Source organism: Pleurodeles waltl, chromosome 10, assembly GCF_031143425.1.
Source record: "Pleurodeles waltl isolate 20211129_DDA chromosome 10, aPleWal1.hap1.20221129, whole genome shotgun sequence".
Taxonomy (NCBI): domain Eukaryota; kingdom Metazoa; phylum Chordata; class Amphibia; order Caudata; family Salamandridae; genus Pleurodeles; species Pleurodeles waltl.
The window spans coordinates 338,758,129-338,782,290 of record NC_090449.1 but is presented as its reverse complement, the minus strand read 5'-3'; the positions used below and the strand labels follow the sequence as shown (position 1 = coordinate 338,782,290).

Below are 24,162 nucleotides of genomic sequence, written 5' to 3'. Positions count from 1 at the left end.
TTAATTATTATGATTATGTTTTTTTTTCTCCTGTTCAAGACTGGTTTTACAAAACTTAGCAACTTTTTTGAGGGTCTCTCTTCATAGTCCCTCCTCTGGGTTACTATGCTTTGATATCTGATTATAAAGTATGGAATCTGCGGCTAGATGTCTGTATCAGATGAACTAGTTACTTACCTCCAGTAACACATTATCTGGTAGAGACAGGATTTAGCGCAGATTCCTTAACGACCCTCCCTTCCTCCCCGCTCTGCAATTAAAATTCCTCTGTTGTCACAGAAGATTTAATTATGGAAATCAACACCTAGAATTAAGAATTCGTTGATTAACTGACACTAAGGTGTCTTTTATTCAAAGCACACTGTTTCTATTGTGGCTCCACGTTTTGAGCTCATGAAATAGTCACAGAAGAAATTAACGTCTGCGGGGAGTTATATGGACTCCGCTGACGTCACATCAGGTGGTTGATGTCGATGCGGACTCGTGCGTAGTCCTCTGCCGGCACGCAGACATACTATGGAAAAAGTTTCCGGATCCAGGCTCGCACCAGGGAGAAGATTCTAAAGTAAGGAGCCTGGTGCTAGATCCTGTCTCTACCAGATAATGCGCTACCGAAGGTAAGTAACTTGTTCTTCATAACCATCTGAAATCAATATGACTTATGACCCTTGACGTGCTCTTCTGCAGATTGATGTACAAGATGTTTTAGGCTATGCCTAGATTTTTACTATCCATAGTGTTAGAAATACAAAACCCTGTCCTTATCACCACATCTTTTTTTAAAAAAAACACACATTAAGCTTGTAGGCCCTATATGTGAGTATCTTTCCATCAAAATTTCTTACACTAATGTTCTCATACACATCATAAGGGCAAACACACCTTGTCATTCACTTCTTTCCCTGAGAACTGATAATAGAAAAACCTCCTGGTTCATACTGTATGCATAGAGGTTGAACCATCCAGGAAAGTGAGCCTGCAAGCTCCTTTTGTATCTTCTCAAGGCAGAGCGCAGTCTTATCCATCGACTGTGCTAGCCTCGACTTTCATGAATAATTTTTAGCTAGCAGTTAGGATGCATGATTTTGTATGGATTGCAAATTCATGGACATATTTTTAAAATGCTTGTTTTTTATCCTATATACTTTTTTCTCTTGCACTATTGAAAATACTGTTATTTTTGCAACCATTTTGCTACATATATTCTGTATTAGGTTAATTCACAATGGAGGTGTAGAGCATATGAATCTATATATCTTGTGTGCGTCCTTACTCGGCAGATGTTTGAGTTTGGTTGATTGATGAGGACTCTGCAATCACTTGCTTGTCTCTGTCATTACTGATTTCTCATGTAGTTGTAGGCTTTCCTTCTGCTAGACTCTAAGCGAGGTCTGCAGGACATCTCTCAGTTTCACATACTTCTAAGGAAATATAGGGTAAACCATTATGCGCTGTGGCCACAAGGTATCTTCTGGGTGTGAGCAAACCCTTTGGCAGGCATCACTGTTTAATTACATTGTTCTTACAGGTATCTCTGGGTAGCAGTATTTTGAATTTCTTCCCTTTTGCTTATTGGCTGCCTTCTCCAGCCATTTACTTTGCTTCTGTATTACCTCTTGCTCCTCCGTCATTTGTGTCTTTTTAGGATTGAGTAGAGGCGTTGGATATCTTTTTGTCTTAGGTATACAAGTATCTCAAATAGTGGTGTCAGAGTCCACTGAGTCTGTTTTCACCAATATATTATTGAGCTAATGACTCTCAGAGATCAGAAGCTCATTCTTGAGATGTCAGACATTAAGCCTCCACATTTTTGTATTAATTTGTAGCCCACTCTGTTTACACCCACGCCTGCCCATATATTTTCTGTCACAAAGACAACATAACCCCTCCTGTAGGGTGGGAGGCAAAACCTGCATTTGCCACTAGCTTATATTGTTTTCTCTTTAAGAAATAACACTCATTTACCACTAGATATGTCTCCTGCTGTACCAGAAAGGTATATTTGTGTTGCTTAATCATATTTACCATTACACTGTTTATTCTTGACTCACAGACCTAACACGTCAGGTTAAAAAAATGAGATTTGACCACCTCCCCTTTGGCCTTTTGTCACTTCTTATTTCAAGTTGCTGTGGTGAGCTCCATCTTTGTTCTGCATGTCTCTCATCACATTGCATATCTGCAAACATTTCCTGAATGAGTTGGGGACCACAACTTTACACTTGACCTTTTTGCTTGAACCTAGAGGTGGCTGCGACTAACCATACGAGTAGAAAATGCCCCTGCATAAGTGAGATAATGGCATTATGGAGTCAGACTGATGGAGCAATGCAACCACAAGAAACATTCTGCTGAAGAGATTGCCAGGGGGCATAGGGTGGACATTTGAAAAATGGGACCACCAAATGTGTGGAAGCCCTGCTATGCTGTTTATAAATATTGCTGTTGTGCAGCACACAGATGGCAGGAGGCTGGGCTGAACTCTACTGGTAGTCTCTACCGAAGCAGTAGGATAGGTAGAAAGTGGAGTGCAACACATGGCTGCCAAGAACTTAGGCAGATCTCACAGAGACTGCAACAGGGAGGCTCTCAGAATCCCATCCTTGGAGAGGTTGGTGAATACTGATAGTAAGCCTGGACCCTTAGTTGGAACTTGGGGGCCTGCATGTTGGATTATGGCATGTCTCTGCAGGACGGCCAGTTTGTGCATGCTGTGGTCATCTTCAGGGAAGAATAACAACTTTGGTCAGGGGTTGCCTACCCATTGCTTTGTGGATACTGAAACAAGCAGAGACTAAGTTGATGGCTTTGGTGTGGCCCCATAACTTACAACATAGTCACTTAAAATGGCTAAAAGAAAAACGGGGACATGAAACTAAAGTGATAGGTAAAACTGGTAGAGAACACTTGAGCTGTCCCGGCCCCCAAATGCCAGACAGCACTAAGTACTCAAGCAGAGATGTGCATACATCATGAGAGGTAGAAATCTATCCTTCAGGAAAGCTTTCTTCCCGGTGCCACCAAAATAAAATAAAAAGGCCTTTGTGAGAGGTAATGGAGATAGGAAAGAACGCCACCGTAAGAGACCCAATGAGAATGTGTCACCAATGAGCAGAGCGCTATAAAGATGAAAGCTCCAGGCCCTGATTGATTGCACACAAACACTAGTCCCCCTGCTTCACTGCAAATGGATTTTTTCTGATATACATAAACACTTGATTATCTCGTATAGGTGTGCTATAAGCTGAACACTTTTTAGAACACATTTTTCAATATGAAAAAGCTCTAAATAAAACAAAATATGCTCCCAAGTGGCAACATTTGCTGAATCTTTGTAACTTGAAAAATGTATCTAGTTAGCCAGATCAGTCACCACTGTTCTTTCATTAAACAAAAATCTAAAAGAAAATGGGGCCTCTAAATAGACTACCTACACAGACCTAGACAGACAGAACCACTCTGACATATGTGCCACCCCAAGCACAGTTCTTGTCATAATTACATTTGGGGACAAGCTTCCAATATAACCTCACCCTAGTTTGTCCTATTTTCTTTTCAGTGTATCACAAGATCATTCTCACAAATACACATTATAATTACTATGATACAACCCTTTTTATCCTTTAATATTTTGATTTCTTTGCACCCAAACTACTACCTGCACCTTGGACCCGAAATAGAGTTTGGCGGAGAGGAAGCTCTGTTTAAACAGCAATGGAGTACCTTCTCTGTTAAACCGAAGGTTTGCCTGCAACACTTGATGTGGGTGGGAAATCAGTATGTCGACTGTGGAGACTACTATGGCCCTGTCAGGGAGACCAGATCCTCGGGGCCTGCGCACGTTCCCAACATGTCCACCACTTGACAGCTCCAAAGCTCTGATAGAAATATCACAGAGCCTGGAAGAGTCCAAGTGGGGAAAAAGGGGATTAGGTAGGGAACAGCTGGGAAGGAGACATGTAGGAAGCAAAAGGTTAAACAACACAATATCAAGATATAATTACATTGACTTTCAATAGACTATGGTTCTAAGAGTTCTCATACTGTAACCATGGATAACCTAAGAAGTGACTATAACTAAACCTCAAGAAATCTAGGTACTTGGAAAAAATCAAGAATGGGTTAGTACAATGTTTCATATGAGTTTTTCATGAAAATGTTTATACTGTCTAGAAATACAAGAACCTTCTAGAATAATGTTTCAGAACAAACATTGCATTTTTACATGAGGACAAAAGGCTATCTGAAACATTCCCTGGAAAACAATAGGAATTGAACTAGGGACTTAATATGCACAAAGAATATCACATTTTGAATTAAGCATCTTCACAGAAAATCCAAAAGCTCGGGCTAAATGTGTGCACCTCAACAAACACAACACACCAAAGTTTTAATTCCCATGAAATGATCGCGCACACTGTTGCCGATCTGAACGTCAGATTTTATATGCTGGAAATGAATTGCACACACTGCCGATTCGAACAAGAATATGCAAATGCCAAGAAATGATCTCGCACACTGTTGCCGATCTGAACCTCAAGTTTTACATACCAGAAATGAATCGCGCACACTGCCGATTCGAACAAGAATATGCAAATGCCATGAAATGATCGCGCACACTGTTGCCGATCTGAACCTCAAGTTTTACATGCCAGAAATGAATCACGCACACTGCCGATTCGAACAAGAATATGCAAATGCCATGAAATGATCACGCTCACTGTTGCCGATCTGAACATCAAGTTTTACATGCCGGAAATGAATCAAACAACACGAGATATAATCACATTGGCTTTCAATAGACTATGGTTCTAAGAGTTCTCATACTGTAACCATGGATAACCTAAGAAGTGACTATAACTAGACCTCGAGAAATCTAGGTACCTGAAAAAAATCGAGAATGGGTTAATACAATGTTTCATTTGAGCTTTTCATGAAATATCACATACTGTCTAGAAATACAAGAACCTTCTAGAATAATGTTTCAGAACAAACATTGCATTTTTACATGAGGACAAAAGGCTATCTGAAACATTCCCTGGAAAACAATAGGAATTGAACTAGGGACTTAATAAGCACAAACAATGTCACATTTTGAATTAAGCATCTTCACAGAAAATCCAAAAGCTCGGGATAAATATGTGCACCTCAACAAACACAACACACCAAAGTTTTAATTCCCATGAAATGATCGTGCACACTGTTGCCGATCTGAACGTCAAGTTTTATATGCTGGAAATGAATCGCACGCACTGCCGATTCGAACAAGAATATGCAAATGCCATCGCGCACGCTGTTGCAGATGTGAACACCAAGTTTTACATACTGGAAATGAATCGCGTGCACTGCCGATTCGAACAAGAATATGCAAATGCCATGAAATGATTGCGCAAGCTGTTGCCGATCTGAACACCAAATTTTACATGAGAGCAATGAATCGCGCACCTTGGAAGTTTCGCAAGTAGGCCCAAAACTCTAGAGTTTTTGAGGATGGGGTCGGGGCCCAGCCCGACCTCCGCCTTACCGCCCTCTCAAGGATCATCAATATAATGCGGGCAGGCCTGGAACATCAAGGTAGGCCTCCGGAACAGGAGCTCAGGAAGTTGCTGCTTCTCTGCACCGGGACCTCTGAATAGTGAGCACGTGGAGCGGGGCTGGCTCCCTTAAATAGAGTCTGGCCCAGCCCACAAACCACACCCAGTCATGCTGCAGGGAATGCTTCTAGAAGGTCTTAGAAAGGGACCACACCCTAACACACTCAGTAAGCCTGTAGCAATACCTTGCAGATGAACAGTTATTGCAAACATCATTAATAGTGTTTTTCAAGGTTAAACTCTGCAATGCAAAAGGTTAACCTACTGCATATAGACACAATGCATGAGTTATGCTCTTGCATAAAGGCTGGGTTTTTGCATTTTTGTCACCCGTAGAGCACGCACTGTCCTGATGTTGACAGTACTCCCCTCTCCCACGCGCGCTCTAGGGCCTGGTTTGCCTGGGTTAAGACGATGAAAACATATCACTAGTCCTGGCGCATGAATGTCAGATGCGGAGACCCATGAGTTACTTTCGGGACCGTAACCTTTCCAAGAGATCAGATACCACAGGTTACGACCTCTAAGTTTGAAATCCAACACCTGTTTAACTTCGTATTCCAATTCCCCCCTGTACTAGAACTGGAGCTGGTTGGGAGCGTACGTTCTGGACTGCTTTTTTCAGGAGGGAAGTAGGGAACACCGGATGAATACGTAGTGACCGGGGCAACTGTAGTTTATAGGTCACTAGATTAATTTGCTGGAGGGCAGTGTAAGGACCTATGAATTTGGGATTAAACGTGCTTTTTCTTGAAGTCTATATGTCTTGTAGAAAGCCACACTTTATCACCTGGTTGATACTGAGGTCCTTCACAATGTTTCTTGTCGTAGTGCTTTTTGTATTTTTGTTTAGCTTTTTCTAGATGCTGTTGAATCAGTTTCTGGGTTTGGTGGAGGTGTTGAATGGTTTCCGACACAGCTGGTGTAAGAGAAGTTTCCTGAGGAATTGTGATGGGCAAGGTATCAGGATGATAGCCAAACAAGCCAAAAAAGGGTGTGACACCAGTGGAGTTGTGAAACGAGTTATTGTAGGTTAGTTCAGCTAACCAGAGCATTGATGTCCAGGAATGAAGTGCTTTCTCAGCGTAAGCACGCAGGTATTGTTTCAGTGTCTCATTCAGTCTCTCAGTTTGGCCATCTGTTTGAGGATGATGGCTAGTTGATAGTGTGGATGTAACTTGAAGCATTTTGCACCACGTTTTCCAGAAGTTGGAGGCAAATTGCGATCCTCGATCGGAGATAATCATTCTCTGCAGCCCTGATAACGGACCACTCTATTCAGTAGGATGGTTGCCAGTTCACTGGAGGTGGGCAATTTCTTACAGGCAATGAAATGTCCATATTTCGTGAGACTATATCTACCACCACAAGGATTACTGAGTGCTGTTGAACAACTGGTAGACCTGTAATGAAGTCTAACAAGATGTGTTCCCAAGGTCGACGTGGAGTTGGGAGCGGATGCAACAAACCTTTCGATTTTGAATGACTTGTCTTGATGCGAGCACAGACTTCACAGTTAGTGACCATTGTTTTAACGTCTTTTGTCAGAGTAGGCCACCAAAAGTAGCGTTGGATTAATTCAAGGGTTTTAGGTGTGCCTGGGTGACCTGCCGTAGGTATAACATGCAACCAAATAAATGCTAACTTGCGAAGCTTGGTAGTTGGCATGAACAAACGTGCGTCATGGAAAGGTAGTCCTTGCTTGATTGATCTTTTGGGATCTGCTTGAGCCCATGCCTGGCATTTCTCAATGGTGAAGGAATTACGGATGTCTTCAAAGTAGTCTTTGGTCTTTATGATGCAGAGGACCTTGTCTGGAGCAGTGATAGCTCTGGAAGGCTAGATTGTAGGTAACGTGGGAGACTCTTGGCGGGACAAGGCGTATGCTTTGCGATTATCTTTACCAGGACAAAAAGTTACCACAAAATCGAACTCGGCAAAAAACAGCATCCGGCGTAATTGCCGATGAGTCAAAAGTCTAGCTGAACTCATGAACTGGAGGTTGCGATGATCAGTATATGCTGTGATAGTGTACTTGGCACCTAACAAATGATGTCTCCACTCTTTAAAGGCATCGCAGATCGGCAGAAGCTCTTCCTCAGCAATTACATAGTTCTGTTCGGCTTTGTTCAGTTTTCGAGACATGTAAGCTACAGGATGAAGTTGGCCAGTGTCTTTACTTCGATGTGACAAGACTGCACCAATTGCCACTTCTGAGGCATCTGCTTCAACCATGAATGGACGATCCACATCAGGGTGAGTCAAGACTGGGGCAGTGGAAAAAGCTTCTTTCAAAGTTGAAAAGGCTCTATCAGCTTCTGGAAACCACATAAACCTTTCTTTCTCAATAACTTGGTGATTGGCACCACTATTTGAGAGAAATGATCTATAAACCTGCAATAAAAGTTTGCAAAACCCAAGAAGCACTGTACATCTCGAACAGTCTTTGGAGTGGGCCAGTCGGATACAGCTTGTACTTTCTTTTCTGCCATGACCATACTTTGAGGGGAAAGGATAACCCCTAAAAACTCAACTGTGGTAACATGAAACTCACACTTGGTTAGTTTGCAATATAAATTATGTTTTTGAAGAGCTGTGAGAATCTTCTTGACATGTTGTACATGTTCGTTTTCATTGTCAGAGTAGATAAAAATATCATTGATATAGACTATTGCAAATATGTTTAGATACTCTCTAAGGACGTCATTCAAGAAAAATTGAAATGCTGCTGGAGATTGCACAGTCCAAAGGGCATGACGGTGTATTCAAAGAGACCATATCTTGCCTTGAACGCAGTTTTCCATTCGTCACCTTCTCTCATTCTGACTAAATGGTAAGCACCTCGTAGATCGAGCTTAGTGTAAATCTTTTCTTTTTTCACTTGATCCAACAAGACAGGAATAAGAGGCAAAGGGTATTTGTTCTTGACTGTGACCTTGTTCAAACCCTATAGTCAATACAGGTTCGAAGGTCCCCATTAGCCCCGGGGGCAAAAAACAAAGGAGAGGCTGCAGGAGACTTGGAAGGGTGGATGAAGCCATTCTCTAAGAATTGATCTAGGTACTTTCGTAAGTGTTGATTTTCATGTTCTGAAAAGGCGTACACACGACAGCTAGGGAGTATCGCACCTGGAGTTAGATCAATTTGGCAGTAATAAGATCTATGAGGAGGCAAGGTTTCTGCTTCTCTTTCATCTAACACATCTTCGTAGGATGAATACTGCTTGGGCAACTTTACTTCTTTCTCCACTGCAGTGGCTATGTGAGAGTTGCAATTTTTGGCGACTCGAGACGTCTGGAGACATTTTTTTTTACACAAAGCGGAAGAGAACACACCTTTCTGTTCTGCCCAGTTAATTTCAGGATTGTGATGAGTTAACCATGGTAAGCCAAGGATACTTCCATACTGAGGAGCATGGATAACGTCAAAGATGAGCTTCTCTTCATGTTTAGTTCTTTGATCTCCCCATCACAGATCACCGACAAGGGGACAGTCTGAAGAGTTACTGGGACTCCAGTCAAGAGTTTTCTGTCTACTGCTTGTATTATCTCTGGAGTCTTCTTCTTGGTGCATAGGATCCCCCATGTGCGAACCAATTGGGCATCAGCAAAGTTCCCCTTAGCCCCAGAATCTATGAGGGCCTTCTTGAAATAGTTATTTTTCTTTACTTGAACTTTAATGCCCAGCTTGAGATGTCTAGACTGTGAAAGGTCCACGGTGACACCCAAGAGCAACCCTTCTTTACATCTTGGGTGATCTAGTTTTCCGGCTCGACTTGTACATTGGCTGCAATTTTCTGGACAGGACCTCGTTTGCTCTTTAGTTTGATTGGACAATCTTTGGCGAAATGACCCTTGCGCCCACAATAAAGACATTGTCCATTCTTTCTACGTAGGTCCTTTTCGTCTTTGGTCAAAGGTCTCCTGATAGTTCCGATTTCTATAGGTTCCGGAGTTCTCTCTTTCTGAGTTCTTGATTTTCTATGATCGTGAACACGCCAGGAATATTTCTCAGTCTTTTTGCGTGTTCCCCTTCGTTCTGCAAGACGATGATCCAGTCTCAAAAGAAGATTTATTCTGCGGGTCTATCTGGGCAAGAATGTCCTTTAACTCATCCTTGAGTCCTTTGTAAAACAAGGCTGCTTGCTTTTCTTCAGGCCAGGATGTCTCGGCTACCAGCCGATTAAAATTAGCTAAGTAGGAAACTAGATCTTGGTTACCTTGTCGCAAGTCTAATAGCTCACGGTCTGCCAACAATGTCACTGTTCTTCGATCAAACACTCGTTCAAACTCACAAACAAAATGTCTCCAATTGTAAAGCAGGGGGCTGTCTTTACGCACAAGAGGGATTGCCCAGGTAGCTGCGTCCCCAGTCAGGTAAGATAACAAGAAGGCCACCCTGGATTTGGCATCAGGGAAAGTGTTTGGTCGGCAGGTAAAATGTAATTCCACTTGAACCAAGAAAAATTGCGCTTTCAGGGGATCGCCTGAAAAACGTTCTGGAGGAGCCAGGGGGATAGCTGAGGGATCGTTGAGGGAAATGTTCGTAGGAGGATTACCTCCAGAAGCTTGAGAAGGAGGACCAGGCCAAGACACACCCAAAGGACTTTGTTCCTTCTTTTCTACCCTTTCCTGCAATTGACTCACTCTCTCAGCGAAGCAGGCTGCTATATCCTTAGATGACACTACCTCTGCTTGGAGCTGCAAGGTAACTTTGACTAGCTCGTCCAATGTGGCCATGCTGAGAACACACGCAAACCAGGAGGATAATACATTTGTGGGCTCACTATTCTGTCAGGGAGATCAGATCCTCGGGGCCTGCGCACGTTCCCAACATTTCCACCACTAGACCGCTCCAAAGCTCCGGAACAAATATCACAGAGCCTGAGAGAGTCCAAGTGGGGGAAAAGGGGATTAGGTAGGGAACAGCTGGGAAGGAGACCTGTAGGAAGCAAAAGGTTAAACAACACAATATCAAGATATAATCACATTGACTTTCAATAGACTATGGTTCTAAGAGTTCTCATATTGTAACCATGGATAACCTAAGAAGTGACTATAACTAGACCTCAAGAAATCTAGGTACCTGGAAAAAATCAAGAATGGGTTAATACAATGTTTCATATGAGCTTTTCATGAAATATCTCATACTGTCTAGAAATACAAGAACCTTCTAGAATAATGTTTCAGAACAAACATTGCATTTTTACATGAGGACAAAAGGCTATCTGAAACATTCCCTGGAAAACAATAGGAATTGAACTAGGGACTTAATATGCACAAAGAATATCACATTTTGAATTAAGCATCTTCACAGAAAATCCAAAAGCTCTGGCTAAATGTGTGCACCTCAACAAACACAACACACCAAAGTTTTAATTCCCATGAAATGATCGCGCACACTGTTTCCGATCTGAACGTCACATTTTATGTGCTGGAAATTAATCGCGCACACTGCCGATTCGGACAAGAATATGTAAAGGCCATGAAATGATCGCGCACACTGTTGCCGATCTGAACCTCAAGTTTTACATGCCAGAAATGAATTGCGCACACTGCCGATTCGAACAAGAATATGCAAATGCCATGAAATGATCGTGCACACTGTTGCCGATCTGAACCTCGTTTTACATGCCAGAAATAAATCACGCACACTGCCGATTCGAACAAGAATATGCAAATGCCATGAAATGATCGCACAAGCTGTTGCCGATCTGAACACCAAGTTTTACATGCCGGAAATGAATCGCGCGCAATGCCGATTCGAACAAGAATATGCAAATGCCATGAAATGATCACGCAAGCTGTTGCCGATCTGTACACCAAGTTTTACATGCTGGAATTAATTGCGTGCACTGCCGATTCGAACAAGAATATGTAAATGCAATGAAATGATCGCGCAAGCTTTTGCCGATCTGAACACCAAGTTTTACATGAGAGCAATTAATCGCACACTCTGAAAGTTTCGCAAGTAGGCCCAAATCTCTAGAGTCTTTGAGGACGGGGTCGGGGGCCCAGCCCAACCTCTGCCTTACCGCCCTGCTGAAGGATCAACAATAGAATGCGGGGCGGGGCAGGCCTGGAACATCAAGGTAGGCCTCCGGAACAGGAGCTCAGGAAGTTGCTGCTGCTCTGCACCGGGACCTCTGAATAGTGAGCATGTGGAGCTGGGCTGGCTCCCTTATATAGAGTCTGGCCCAGCCCACAAACCACACCCAGTCATGCTGCAGGGAAAGATTCTAGAAGGTCCTAAAAAGGGACCACACCCTAACACACTCAGTAAGCCTGCAGCAATACCTTGCAAATGAACAGTTATTGCAAACATCATTAATAGTGTTTTTCAGGGTTAAACTCTGCAATGCAAAAGGTTAACATACTGTATATAAACACAATGCATGAATTATGCTCTTGCATAAAGGCTGTTTTTTTTTATTTTTGTCGCCTGTAGAGCGCGGACTGTCCTGATGTTGACAGGCCCTTATTATGACTTTGGCGGTCTCAGAGCGAGACCGCCAAAGCCACAGGTTCCAGATGACCACCCACCATAATATGGATACTGCTGGATTTCCGCCACATTTAGGGCGGATATCTGCCATGCTGGCAGTCGAGGCGCCTGGGTGGTGCTGCCACCTGCACTGCCCTGCCAGAGGGACGCCGCCAGCCGTATTATGACCATTAAAACGGCCTGGCAGTATCCTGCTGGTGGTGTACTGCCGGTGGTAGCAGCGCTCCTTCCCGTTCCTGGCCGGACGACCACCTCGCTGGACAAGTTAAGTCAGGGGTCTGACAGGGGAAGGGGGTGTTGTGTGTGGTGTCTTCCTGTGTGGTTGAATGTGTGTGTGTGGGCGTGTGTGAATGCATCTGTGAGTGTTGTATGCGTGGTTGTATGTATGAGTGAATGCCTGTATTAATGTTGCAGTGAGTGCGTGTCTGCTTGTCAGTGTGAGCATGTTAGTGTGGATGCATGCACAGATATGTGTGAGTGTGTGTGAGTGTGTGTGAGTGAGTGCGTATATGGGTTTGTTTAAGTGGATGCGTGTATGGATGTGTGTGAGTGTATGCGTGTATGGATGTGTGTGACTGAATGCGTGTATGGATGTGTGTGTGTGTGGATGCGTGTCTGGAAGTGGAGGTGAATGGGTGTATGCGTGGTGCGTGTGGGTGTGTGTGTGTGCATGTATGCGGGGTGGGGGGCGCTTTGAATGTAGGGGGTTGGGAGGTCAGGTGATTGCTGGGGGTGGGGGATGTGGACGATGTAGCTGAAGGGCGGGTAGGGGAGGGGTGTCTAGTGTTTTCTGGGGGGGCGGGGGGCGGGGGCTGTCTACCAGTGACAAGGAAGGATTTCCCTGACACCGGTAGCCCTACCGCCATAGTTTTCATGGCGGTAGGCCGGCTCATAATGCTGCCTTCGATCTTCTGTGGACTGCCGGGTCAGAAATGAACATCTCTGGTCCAGCGGTTCATACTGCCTTGGTGGTATGAGTGGAGATGTGGCGGGTTGGCAGCTGCCAACCCACCACACTTATAATGTGGCGGTATACACTGCCAGTCTGTTGGCGGTGATACTGCCACATTAACCGTGGCGGTCAAAAGACCACCAGGGTCAAAATGAGGGCCTATGTCTCTTCCAGCAACAGACGCCCTAAAGAAAAAAGGCAGTCAGAGGTTTTTGCCATTTGTCCACCTGCCCTTTTTAGAGTGGGCTGATAGTACGATTTCACTGTCCCTCACCACCAGGTAAAACCTGGTGGTAAGGGACAGTGAAAACTGGAGAATGACCCCCATGCCATGGGAGAAAACTCTCATGGCAAAAAGGCCATTGTTTTTTTTTTCTTTTCAAGAAGAAAATCACGCTTTAGTATTTTATTTGGAAAAAACATTTATAGTTTGATATACGTCTCCGTCATGTCAAACGTTCAGTGCAATTACAAGAACTGCTGTCACGACGGCCTACTGAAATGCAGGAGTTGTCCACTGGCCGAGTGGAGTACCTTTGCCATAGCAGGAGTAAAGTACTCTGCCCTGGTGATGGTAATACGCAGTCCACCAAAGTCTAAGTCAGACCCCTGGTTTCTTAAAACATTTTATCAGAGACTCTGTCAATATTGAAGGATCCTAACTTGCGATATACATTATTCTAGTTTTTTAGAAAGCAAATATTGCATGTGAATGCCCTGTGTATTTTCTAAAAAGCATTCTTAAAATGTAGCTGATACCATGTTATTACCAGAAATATATCTATTTATCTTTTTATTTTGTTGAATCAGAATACATAATAATGTTAATGATTATTATTGCAGAAAATAATGAAGTTAACTAATTATTACCTAATAAATGTACAGTTTTCTTTTCCATGCATGTATGAAAAATTAAATAATTTGTAATGTTTCTAGATGTTGGAGATGATCTTTTGGATATGTGTGCCAGAAATGTAACTATAAACATGCATCTAATGGAAGCAGCAGGTAAGAACCACACAACGTAATTTCATTCTTCAACTAGATTTGTGACTCTCAAGCCAGTGTACAAACACAGGCAGTGATTATGCTCATATTAGTTAAGAGGCATACAGAAAAAACTGGTTGGGCTATTCCTTAAGTCACGCTGCGCATGTAGAAATTTTTATTCATCTACTTCATTGTACACATGCAGCTTATGCACCATCCTGTCATATGCTTTCTTCTTTCTGCAGATTTTTCACCTTATAAATATCCCCGAGACCCAATAGCATTCACCATGTGGTGCAGCGTTGTCTCAGACAAATATTAGTCCGTCCGTGAAGTGATGACCTTGAAATGTGTAAGGCACCAACGGGTGCATTGGTGTTAATTTCTGGATTTCAGAGTTTTATCTACACTGGTCTGAAGTTCGTTTTGGTGCCTCACCGTTAACATTTCACAGCTTTCAACAATGACTAGGTCACATGTCTCCTCCATAGATTTCAGGGTCTATCACTGTCACAGATGCCAAAAGAAGATTACCTTGTCTTCCCCATATGACATCTGCACGTGGTGTCCTTGCTTCGAGCATGATCTATTGGGCTAAGACTTCTATTCACTGATGCGCCTGAAGTCCCTTAGGAAGTAGGAGTTCCAACAATTTGATTCAAGTAGTACATACCAGGAAAGCCCCACAGCCTAGGAAGGACATGCGTCACCCCCTAACCTGGAAATGTGACTTGACCTCAGGCACCGATAGGATACAGAGAAGGAGAGGGGAGGAAGAGGCTAAGTCCTGTACCCAATCTAAGGAATTGTGGCTAGATGAACCACAGAGTACCATTATGTCCACAGACGGCCAATATTTTAGAGCAAAGTGTGGCCCGGGACTGCCCTCGCTTGAAAATACATTTGTTTGACAACAATAGGGAAGAGGAAACAGCATAAAACACTGGCATTAGAAGACAGCTGAAGGGAAATCATAGCACTAGTGCAGGATATTCAACAATTACAGCGGAAAGCCTTTGTAATGAAATTGGAGTTCATACCCTGTTTGAAGACAAGCACTATCTCATTTTTTATCTACTGTCTTTTAAATGGGATTAGTGGGCATGCTGGATACCACTGGTGACATTCGCCGGTGTTCTAGGTCTGAAGCCTGCACAAAGATAAATATTACGTGGTGTTACTGGCCAGTTACCTGCAACCTGAATTTTGTAGTGAAGCCAAAGGTTACAAACGTGACAACATTCTCTGTCCACTAAACCTTGGTTCGCCCTTGGAGATGGCTGGTCCTTTGGTATTCCGTCAACAGAACCCCCTTTGATTCCGTTCACAGAATACTACCTACACCAACCAAAGGGGTAAGTGCCATTAGAGGAAGCACTTTACATTGTCCGTCCTCTTTAGTGTGGATGGTGTAATTACTTTTTCTTTCCTTTCACTGCTGGGACAAACCTGACGTTGAAGGACCAGGAAAAATAATAATGACCCCTACACTCTGAGAGAAAACTCCCAGGATATAGGGTTCATAAATTGTTTGTTAAAAACAGCTCCCATATTGGCAGTATGTTTTAGTAACTATTAGTACTTTGAAAAGAACCGCTGTGAGAGCAGTTCCTTTCGGTATACAGAGATAACTGCAGAGCAATTCAGTGTACGGAGATAACCGCAGAGCCTTTCAGTGTGCAGAGATAAACGCAGAGCCTTTCAGTGTACAGAGATAACCGCAGAGCCTTTCAGTGTGCAGAGATAACCGCAGAGCCTTTCAGTGTGCAGAGATAACCGCAGAGCCTTTCAGTGTGCAGAGATAACCGCAGAGCCTTTCAGTGTGCAGAGATAACCGCAGAGCCTTTCAGTGTGCAGAGATAACCGCAGAGCCTTTCAGTGTGCAGAGATAACCGCAGAGCCTTTCAGTGTGCAGAGATAACCGCAGAGCCTTTCAGTGTGCAGAGATAACCGCAGAGCCTTTCAGTGTGCAGAGATAACCGCAGAGCCTTTCAGTGTACAGAGATAACCGCAGAGCCTTTCAGTGTGCAGAGATAACCGCAGAGCCTTTCAGTGTGCAGAGATAACCGCAGAGCCTTTCAGTGTGCAGAGATAACCGCAGAGCCTTTCAGTGTGCAGAGATAACCGCAGAGCCTTTCAGTGTGCAGAGATAACCGCAGAGCCTTTCAGTGTGCAGAGATAAACGCAGAGCCTTTCAGTGTGCAGAGATAACCGCAGAGCCTTTCAGTGTGCAGAGATAACCGCAGAGCCTTTCAGTGTGCAGAGATAACCGCAGAGCCTTTCAGTGTGCAGAGATAACCGCAAGGCCAGTCATCTCTAAGTTTGCCATGTGGAGTACCCTTGGAATGGCAGTATTAATGTCCTCCACTATCCCAGCGGACATTGCACCATGTGCTAATGTCAAAATCAGGCCCAAAGTCCTAACACAGGCTTTCCATGAGCAACATGCTGAAAATGTGAACAATGGGGTGCATTACAAAAATTTGTATTGCAGAAATAGCTGTTCAGGTTTGTAATTGCCACCATGGATACCACAGCAGCATTAGAATACAAAGTCGATACTGCGGGGATAGTTATAAGCCTCCTGAGAGATGACCATGTAGATTGGCACACACAATGATGTAAACCAATGGTGTATTTGCAGAATTACGCCAGACACCAACACTTTGCAGAAATGTATAAAAAGTTTGTTTTGTAGAATACAGGACTGAAGAACAGGAGGAGCACTCATGTCATAATATTCACATTGAACTGCTAAAATATGGTAGCCTACTTGGAACAGTGCAGGGTGTTGCCCCCCAAGTATCCTTCATTTTATGTTTGTGGTGGAAGGAACACTGGGAGTGCCAGCTAAATACCCTCTGGCAGGATTTCTCCTTCGACCAGTTGTGGTAAAGTTCCTGAACTATGTTGCTAGAGGGGTGACTTTACAACATTCGAGACAAGAAGGTAATTTCAAGATCGGCACATTTATAGTGATCTCCTGCAGTGGTCTTGGAGAAACAAATCAACCAACACTTCACCCACCACCTCAGCAACCAGCAGCTCCTCAACACCACCCAGTCCAGATTCAGGCCCAGCCCCAGTACAGAAACAGCACTCCTCGCCAACACAGACAACATCCATGTGATCATTAACAAATGAGGCACAGCAGGCCTCATGCTCCTGGACCTCTGTGCTGCACTTGACACAGTCTCACACCCCATTCTCATCAGGCGCCTGTACGAGATTGCCAGCCAAGTTCTCACTCTCTGCTGGATCTGCTCCTTCTTACTGAATAGAATGCAAGCTGCCACCTTACTATCTGGAAGCCAGCAAACTCATCTGCTGAATGACTTAAGGTTTAGCCTTCATCCCCACCATCTTCAACGCATACATGTTTGCTCTGGACAGCATCATCAGTGCACATGACCCCAACATCTTCTCCTATGCCAACAACATGCAATTCATACTCTAACTCTCAGATAAGGCCCCCTACACAAGAAACAAGTATCCCACCTGCATTATCAAAGTCACTAACTGGATGTAATTTAACGGTCTCAAGATCTACACCGACAATAAAGAAGTAGTGATCTTCGGCAAGAACACCTCATCCGTGGCACTCTAACTGGTGGTTGACCGAACTCAGATCCACACCCAGCACCCTCATCAGGAAACTCAGAACAATCATCAACAGCAAACTGGACATGACTGCACAAGTCAAGGCTGTCAACGCATCTTTCATCCACACACTGAAGCTGCTGATGAAATGGCTCCCAAGCAACACAAAAAAATAGTCTCTCAAGCCCTAGTCACCACCAAGTTGGACTACTTTATGCCGGGATCGCCAAGCAGCTCACATCCAGAACTCAGCAGCCAGACTCATCCTCAACCTCTCACACAGAACTCACATTACACCACACCTCAGGGAGCTCTACTAGCTCCTGATACACAAACACTCTCATTTCCAATTCCTCACAAACACATTCAAGGCACTACACAACTTAGGTCTCACCTACCTGAACAGTCACATCTCCTTTCACCAACCACCTAGACACCCATGTTCCGCAGGACTCTTAGTGGAACCCATCCCACTCACACACTGAACTAGATCAGATTACAGGTGTTCTGTGGCCTTGTTTCTAAACCGTGGTACGTTCTCCCCCTCCACTTTACAGCCTTCTCCTCTCTTGCATTCCACAAGCAGCTGAAGAACTGTGTTTTCAATTAACCAACTTACTATAGGCACAGCTAGGTACACCCACCTGCTCAACGCCAGGATACCTTGTGGGCGGTAGTGCGTTTTATAAATACACAACATAGCAGGGGTATTGGGGAGCTTTGACTGGAATATATGCTCCTGTTCCCAGCCTGGTTGAAAAATAAATAAATAAAAATGATCAATCAATGCATGAGTGCTGTAATATATGGCGTAATTAGCAGTGCATGGCAAGGACGTGAGTTATAGTCACCTTAGGACACAAGTTATAGATACTTGAAATAACTATAACTGGTGAATATCTAAGGTTTTATATGAGTAAATTCAGAACTTATCTATAATGTCTCTGAAACCTTTGGTTTGTTAAGTGAATTTCAATGTTTTTTAAAATTCTGTTAGCTAACTATAACTTCTCTGTAACCTTTGGCTTTTTCAGTGAAGTTCAATTATAACGTAAAGTAATTTTCATTACTAAACGTTAATCCAACACCCGCTGCGCATGGCAGCTGTGTGCGGCAGTGGTTGGCAACCACCCAACCCAGAGAGAGAGCACGATTTAGGCTTTGATGAATGATATACTTTTTTTATAACTTTATTTTATTTTATGCTGTATAACAAATCTAATAACATCACAAACATAGGCGACAGTCACCATTTAGATCATAATAGGAGCATCACCACAGTCCAATTCTGAAGTTGTGCTGCCGTCAATTCGACAGCCAGTGGAGATAAATAAGAGGCAATAGTACACAATGGGATGGGAATGCAGTAGGTAGCTATAGTATTAAAGATAGACACGACAGAGAGAAAAGGGGTAGGAGAAACCAGGGATGTTTTTCCCCCAACTCCTCAGGAGAACTGTCTGCATAAGCCCTACAAAGTGGGAGAGACGAGGTGTCAATGTGCTGAAGAAGTGTATCAGTCTTACTAGAATCCATTTGTTGGTGGGGCAGGGTCAATAGATAATTGCAAAGTGGTTGCCATATGTCATTGGGTCGAGAGGATGGCTGCTGAAGCACTGCAGAAGTTTCAGTAGTGTCACAATAACAGATGTCGCCCAACCATGCAGACTTAGTAGGGGTTGCACTGCTGCCCCAGTGGAGTGCAATGTGTTGCTTCGCAAGGAGTAAGGCCAAAGCGACAAATCGTTGGTTAGTGTGAGGTAATGGCTTAACATAGTCCAGTAACTCCAGAAGTTGGCTAGGAGTGAGCAGGTGTACTGTCATTTGTGTCAGAATGCCATATACTGAGTCCCAGAATGCGGGGATCAGAGGGTAGGTCCAGGCTAAAAGAGCGAAGTCAGCACTCACGGCTGAACATTTTGGACAGGAGTGCAAACGGAAGGGGTCTAATTTGGCAAGCCTCTGCGGAGTTACATAGGTGCGGTGGAGGTATTTGTAGTGTAATAGTTTATGGCTCTGACTGTGGTAGATAAATATAGTCTGTGTGCAGTAATAGTACTATTATTGGTCTCACAGAGGATGCCCCAAGTCACTCTCTTATGCGGTTCTGGATTTCTCTGCCCACACGGGCCGTAGCTGAAGGGAGGTGCTGTAGAGTTGAGATATTAGGTATGTGCTATCAGGGGACGCAATAATTAGCAAGAGCGGAGGTAACTCCATTGGTTCATGTGGTTGACTAGTCAGTGTAGCACTTAGGGTACTATATAAGCAATGTAGGATAGATCTATCTAGGTGCATTGCAGTGTGCCCCTCAGTCAAAGTGGCAACCGTTTTCAGTGTGGCTTTACTAAAGAGGTTACCTACTGTTTGTAGGTGATGGGCGGTTAATATTCATTGGGCTACCCGCTTCAGTGTGAGTGAAAGGCATGGGTTTCCTGATAAGGGAAGGTGGGGGAGTACAGCGCGTCACAGCCTAGATAACGGAGCAGCTTGAACCATGCCCAGCATGTAGTGGAAAGTGTCTGGATTTTAGCTGGGTTCCTTGGAAGGTCTTGTGACAAAAGCACAGAGAGGGAAAAGGGGAGACCCTGCGCATGTTCGGATTTAAAATATTGAAGTCGGGGATCCGGGTGGTTCCAAAAGTAGTGCCTGGGCTACTAAATAATAGTGACGAAAGTCTGGTACTGAAAATCCTCCTCATTCGTATGCAGAGTCAACGTGTTCCAACGCACCCGTGGGCGCCAGCCAGCCCATATGAGTCTCGTAAGCAAGCTATGAAGAGAATCATAAAAGCTATTGTACAGGGCAATCGGAATGTTGAGAAACAGAGATGGAAAATGGGTAAGGATCACCATTTCAATAATAGCTATTCTACCGGCCACAGAAAGGGGGAGTTTCATCCAGTTTTCTATCTGGTACGTAAGTTTGTCAATCGCTGGGCCGTAATTCAGACCTACCAACTCAGCACTATTTCTGTACAGATAGATGCCCAGATATTTTGGCGAGTCTTTGCACCACCTCAGTGGATCCCCAAGGGAGCCGTGAGTAGTGGCATCAGTTAGCGGAAACAGTTCTAATTTGCCCCAGTTTATGGACAGAGCAGAGAAGGTGTTAAATCGTATCACTTCCCTAATGAGGAGAGGAACGTTAATGGAGGGGTGACGGTCTAACCGGAGAATGACATCAGCGTATAAAGAGGCTAAAAGAGGGCTTGATGAAATCTTAATCCTCGATCTAGATGTCGTTCCTGGAAATAGTGCAAAGGAGACAGCGGGCATCCCTTGCGGGTGCCTCGCGTAAGGTAAAAAGGGTTCTGAGAGGGTGCCTTTAATCCGCAGCCTTGCAGTAGGGGCTGAATAGAGCAGCCTAATTAAGCCCCTGAATCCCTTTAGAATTCCCAACTTTGCTAAGGTGGCATGAAGGAAGGTCCGCTCAAGATAATCTAATGCTTTTTCACCATCCAGGAGCACTGTCGCTGCCAGCACATTTGGAGAGATCTGATTAATCACTACAAAAATAGTGAGTAGGTTAATTGCTGTTGAGCGATGAGGAACAAACCCAGATTGCATAGGGGAGGTGATTGTGCCCGTGAGGAGGAGCGTGGCAGTTGGCAACCATCATGACTAATATCTTATTATCGTGGTTTAACAGAGACAATGACCTGTATGAGGCACAGAGATAGGACGGCTTGCCAAGTTTCAGCAGTAAGATAATAACAGCCTCTCGAAGGGTAAGGGGAGGAGTTCCCAATTGTAGGAATTCCGAGTTTGCTTCTAGAAATTGCGGGGTCAGGATATCTTTGTAGGCTTGGCTTTGTAAAAAAGAAATCTCCTGTAAGACATCCAAACCTGGGGCTTTCGATTCGCTTAAGAAATCTATGGCCTGGGATATATCATTGCAAGTGATAGGGGCGGCTAAGAACTGTTGTTAGCCACTATCCAGCCACACCATGGCAGTGTCCGACAGGTAACTTGCCAGATCCATATCCGGCAAGTCAACCCTACAGTTGTATAGGCGTCGGTAGTATGCCAGGAATTCAGAGACAGTGGCCGCAATGGTTGTAAGCTCGGTGTCGTCTTCATTTGTAAGACCGTAATGCACGAGGCCTGATACTGAGGGCGCAAGAGGCGAGCAAGCGTTCGCCCAGATCTCTCCCCCTCCCCGTACGAGCGAGCCCTTGCATATTTACTGAGATGAGTGGCCTCTCGCGTAGCCGGGTCATTATATCCTGAAAGCATGGATGTGTTTTCAGCCTGCTTGCGCATGTGGTTATCAAAGTCAGTGAGTTGCTTCTCCATTCTAGCAAGATCTGCCCAAATAGTCTGGAGTACGCCAGCATGCTTGGCTATACAGACACGTCTGATGCAAGTCTTGAAGGCTTCTCACAATGTGGAATGGTGCTGGACTGAGCCAGTGTTCAGTGTAAAGTAGTCAATAATAGCATCTCAAATCTCAGCACGAAACAATTACTTGTGCAGTGCATTAACTGGGAAACGCCTGGTCCTGTCACACGGAGTGGCAGAAGGTACGCTGAGTCTGCCCAGAAATGGAGAGTGGTCCGACAGGGTGCGGGGAAGATGGAAAATATCAGTTAGCCACAGAAGTACAGATGGGGGAAATACCAGTGGTCTGTGCGTGCCCATGTGTTATGTGGAGATGTGTAAAACGTAAAATCAGAGGCATGTGAGTGTCAGGTGCACCACGCATCCGAAAGTTGGAAAGTGCCCAGTAGGTCCGTTAGTATGCGAAGAGGGCGTGGTTTGGATACCCCAGCGGAGCCCTTTGTATCTATCAAGGCATCGCAGGCAATATTAAAGTCTCCAGGTAGGAGAATATGGTCTGCCATCATGCGGCGCAGTCGAATCTGAAGGGTAGAGAAAAAGTCTGGGGAGTCAACATTTGGAGCATAAATATTAGCCAATAGAACCGGGACCCCTGCTAAGTCTCCTTGTACCAATAGTTAGCACCCCTCTGGATCAGAATCACAGCGCAGCATTTAAAAGGGATACTCTTGTGAATCAATATAGCTACCCCACAGGAGTAGGAGCTGTAACATGCAAAATAGCGGTGTTGGCCCCATTGTGCAGCATAGGAGTGATCAGGGCGAGGAGCTAGGTGCATTTCATGGAAAAATGGCAACTTTATGTCATGCCTGTTAAGATAGGAAAGTACCTGGTTCCCTTTCTTAGGGTTGTTAAGGCCCCTGTGTTCCAAATCACACACGTCCGTGTTTTCGCATAAGTATAAGTAACATGGCGCAATATGGTGATGATGAAGAATGTAGACCAGTCAGGTGAGTTAGACAGTCAGATAGACCACAGTAGGGACAGAATTATAGTGTAATCCCAAAAAGCAATAAAGCCCCAAACAAATAACTATATTGGCATACACAATGGGGTTGTGACAACACTCCAAGGTGGGGAAAGAGCCCATAATGGGAGGGTATTAAACTCAGCGTATAAGAGCAGAGTGTGTATTAAATAGACATATAATATCATAAGGCAGTATCATCAGTCTGGTCCCAGAAAACATGTATTTTGTCAGCCTCGTCGGGAGAAGAGATTCAAATCGAAGGGCCTCCGTCCGAAGCCCGAGCGTCCTGTGACAGAGGCAGCGATGCGGGGGCAGAGTCCACAGAGCTCCACCGACTGTGCGTCGACCTCCCAAGCTGGCGTGGTTTGCAGAAGGATGCAACCTCAGCAGGAGAAGTGAAGATGTGGTGCTTGCCCTCCAGTTTACTGCGTAATTGCGCTGGGTATAACATTTCATATCAAATTCTTTCTGCTGTATTGCCTTGACATCTGCATATTTGGAACGCACATCCTGAACCAGCTGTATGAAGTCTGGGAATATGGAAATGGACATGTCCTGATACCGCTGGGGTCCTTTTTTCACGGGCCAACCTCAGAGTAGTATCCCACTCTCGAAAGTTAAGAAGTTCAGCAATTATGGGACACGGGGGCCCCTGGGACAGGCAGCTGGCCCAGCGATCTATGTGCCCCCTCCACAATGAAGGTACAGGTGAATGCCTAGCTACCAAATAGTTCCACCAAAAGCTTTTCCACAACACCATTCATGCGACCAGTATTCGTCGTCTCCGTCACCCCTTTAATGCGAACGTTAATGCGATGTGATCGTGCCTCCAGGTCTTCATTTTTGGATGCCACCACTTTCAGAAGGTGTTCCACCCTTTCCAGGCATTTTGTGTATTAGTACAGCCATCTTCCACTTTTGAAATCCAACGCTCTGTTCCATTTATTCTAGCAGCCTGGCAGACTATACTTTTGTTGATACGGTTCAGTCTTGCATCCAGGGTGTTGAAGCGGAAATCTGTAGCTTGGAATCCTGCCCGAAGCTCAGCCATAATCGCCGCTGTGCCATCTGGGGGAGGGGCAGAGGTAGCACCACGCTCAGAGTCCGCAGATATAGGGCCGTCCACAGGGGCCTTCTTGGGGGTTCTACTTCTGTCAAATGACAGTTGTTTCTGCCTGGGTTCACCCCGTCCCATGCCTCAGCATCCTG

General features: G+C 44.5%; 1 protein-coding gene across 3 annotated transcripts in view; it reads left to right on the top strand.

Annotated features, from left to right (window-relative positions):
• The window catches only part of METTL22 (methyltransferase 22, Kin17 lysine), a 244,005-nt gene that overhangs the window by 116,032 nt on the left and 103,811 nt on the right, over window positions 1-24,162 (top strand). For all 3 annotated transcript variants that reach the window (XM_069210541.1, XM_069210540.1, XM_069210539.1), the window contains exon 6: window positions 13,987-14,058. In XM_069210541.1, coding sequence (XP_069066642.1) covers window positions 13,987-14,058 — 72 coding nt within the window. The remainder of the gene's footprint in view (window positions 1-13,986; window positions 14,059-24,162) is intronic.